The sequence below is a fragment of the Octopus bimaculoides genome, unplaced genomic scaffold, assembly GCF_001194135.2.
Source record: "Octopus bimaculoides isolate UCB-OBI-ISO-001 unplaced genomic scaffold, ASM119413v2 Scaffold_307633, whole genome shotgun sequence".
Classification (NCBI taxonomy): domain Eukaryota; kingdom Metazoa; phylum Mollusca; class Cephalopoda; order Octopoda; family Octopodidae; genus Octopus; species Octopus bimaculoides.
This window is the reverse complement of record NW_026328453.1, coordinates 1-2,291: the sequence shown is the minus strand read 5'-3', so window position 1 is coordinate 2,291 and position 2,291 is coordinate 1. Positions and strand designations below refer to the sequence as shown.

The 2,291-nt window shown below is 39.9% G+C and overlaps 1 protein-coding gene across 1 annotated transcript; it reads left to right on the top strand.

Annotated features, from left to right (window-relative positions):
* Positions 1-18: 18 nt before the first annotated feature.
* LOC106867068 (hemocyanin, units G and H) lies at positions 19-1,939 on the top strand (the record flags this gene model as incomplete). Its single annotated transcript, XM_014934481.2, has 2 exons — positions 19-601; positions 699-1,939. Coding segments are annotated over 2 exons (1,809 nt in total), but the record flags the coding sequence as incomplete, so codon positions are not given.
* Between the last annotated feature and the right edge of the window lie 352 nt (positions 1,940-2,291).

Here is a 2,291-nt window from a genome sequence, read left to right as displayed (position 1 = left end):
TTATCATATTTGTTTCAGGTCGACCGTATTTGGGCAATTTGGCAAGAATTACAAGAATACAGAAAGATGCCGTTCGACAAAGCTTACTGTGCCCTTGATCAAATGTCTTTGGCTATGAAACCATTCACCTGGGAATCCAATCCCAATTTGGCCACCCGAGCTTTGGCCACTCCAAATAAATTGTTTGATTACAAAGGTTTGAATTACAAATACGACAACCTCGAGTTCCATGGAATGGATACTGAACATTTGGAAATAGAAATTCAGAAATTGAAACAGAAAGACCGTGTGTTCGCCACTTTCTTACTCCACGGCATCAAAACCTCAGCCGACGTCCACCTGAAATTATGTGACGACAAGAGTTGTTCAGGAGCTGGTGTTGTGTTCATTTTGGGTGGAGAAACAGAAATGCCATGGCATTTTGATAGAACATATAAAATGGACATCACAAAGGTTCTGAAGGAGAAAGGTATCGCTATGGAATCTCTTTTCCATCACGACAGTAAAGTACATTTGGAGATGGAAATTATAACAGTAGATGGCGCTGTTTTAGACCAGAATTCTTTGCCTAAACCTTCGTTGGTATATTCTCCTGCTAAAGGTAAGATAATTGTTTTAAAGAGTTTATCTTTACTTTGAATACAGATATGACCCGTCCTTCTTCGGTACTTCATAGCTTGCTCTGTTTTCTTTTACAGGATCTGTGCACCAACATGATCATCATCATAAGGAATACGCCGAGGGAACAATTGTTAGGAAGAACGTTAACAGTTTGACACCGTCAGAGATTGACAACTTAAGACATGCTTTAAGTGACGTAATGGCTGACAAATCTGAAAACGGTTACCAGAAGATTGCAGCTTATCACGGCATGCCACTTAGCTGTAAATACCCGAACGGTACGGCATATGCTTGCTGCCAACATGGAATGGTAACATTCCCTCACTGGCATAGACTGTTTGTGAAGCAAATGGAAGACGCTTTGAAACTGAAAGGTGCCAAAACAGGTATTCCTTATTGGGATTGGACGACACCGTTCACTCATCTGCCAACATTGGTCACTGAAGAGACAGACAATCCGTTTCATCACGCACATATTGATTCAGCTGATGAGATAACGACCAGAGCGCCGCGACACCAACTATTTGAAGGTCGACATTTCTTCTACGATCAAATTCTGTTTGCACTAGAACAAACTAATTTCTGCGACTTTGAAATCCAGTTCGAAATCTCCCATAATGCCATTCACTCGTGGGTAGGAGGCAACTCTCCTTACAGCATGTCAACCCTTCATTACACCTCATACGATCCACTCTTTTACTTACATCATTCAAACACTGATCGTATCTGGGCCATCTGGCAAGCCTTGCAGAAATATCGAGGACTTCCATATGATAGTGCCAACTGCGAAATCCACAGGCTTAAAAGACCTCTCAATCCCTTCAGTTCCGATGCCAACCACAACGAGCAAACCAAAACTCATTCGACTGGAGAATCATCTTTCGATTATCACAAATTACACTACGACTATGATAACCTCATCTTCCATGGTATGACGATTCCACAGTTGGAAACAGAATTAATGAAATCCAAAAAGAAAGACCGAGTCTATGCTGGTTTCTTATTGCGTACCATTGGACAATCTGCTGATGTCGAGTTCGAAGTATGTCGCAAAGATGGAGAATGCAAATTTGCAGGCACGTTTTGCATTTTAGGCGGCGAGCACGAGATGTTCTGGGCGTTTGATCGTCTCTATAAATACGACATAACCAGCACTTTAGAACAGCTCCGTCTCCATGCTCACGATCAGTTCAGTATGAAAGTCTCTATAAAGGGTACTGATGGAAGTACCCGAGCTTCCAGCCTGATACCACCACCAAGTATCATGTACCATCCAGCTGCAGGTCAGTCATCTTACATTTGACCATTTTTATTCTTTTTAAATTCATTTTCATTTTTTCGGAACTATTCTCTGGTGTATTTCCAATGATTTATTTATTCATCTTAGTTTCTTTCTTTTTCAAATATTTTTAAATAGCATCAATGAAATATATTTTTGAAGAAAATATAATAACTTGATCACTTAAACAATTCTCTGATACCATATGTTGTTTAATTAATTCCATCTGTTCTAAACATGGTTTGCATCTAATATCTAATCTTGCCATATCTTTATATCTTATAGTAACTCTCACACGCTAAATTGGAATTTCGTTCATCAACAACGAAGAACCGTCTCACCCCACTCCCTCCCACTAACACACTTAATATTCCAGTCATTTGAATGATTT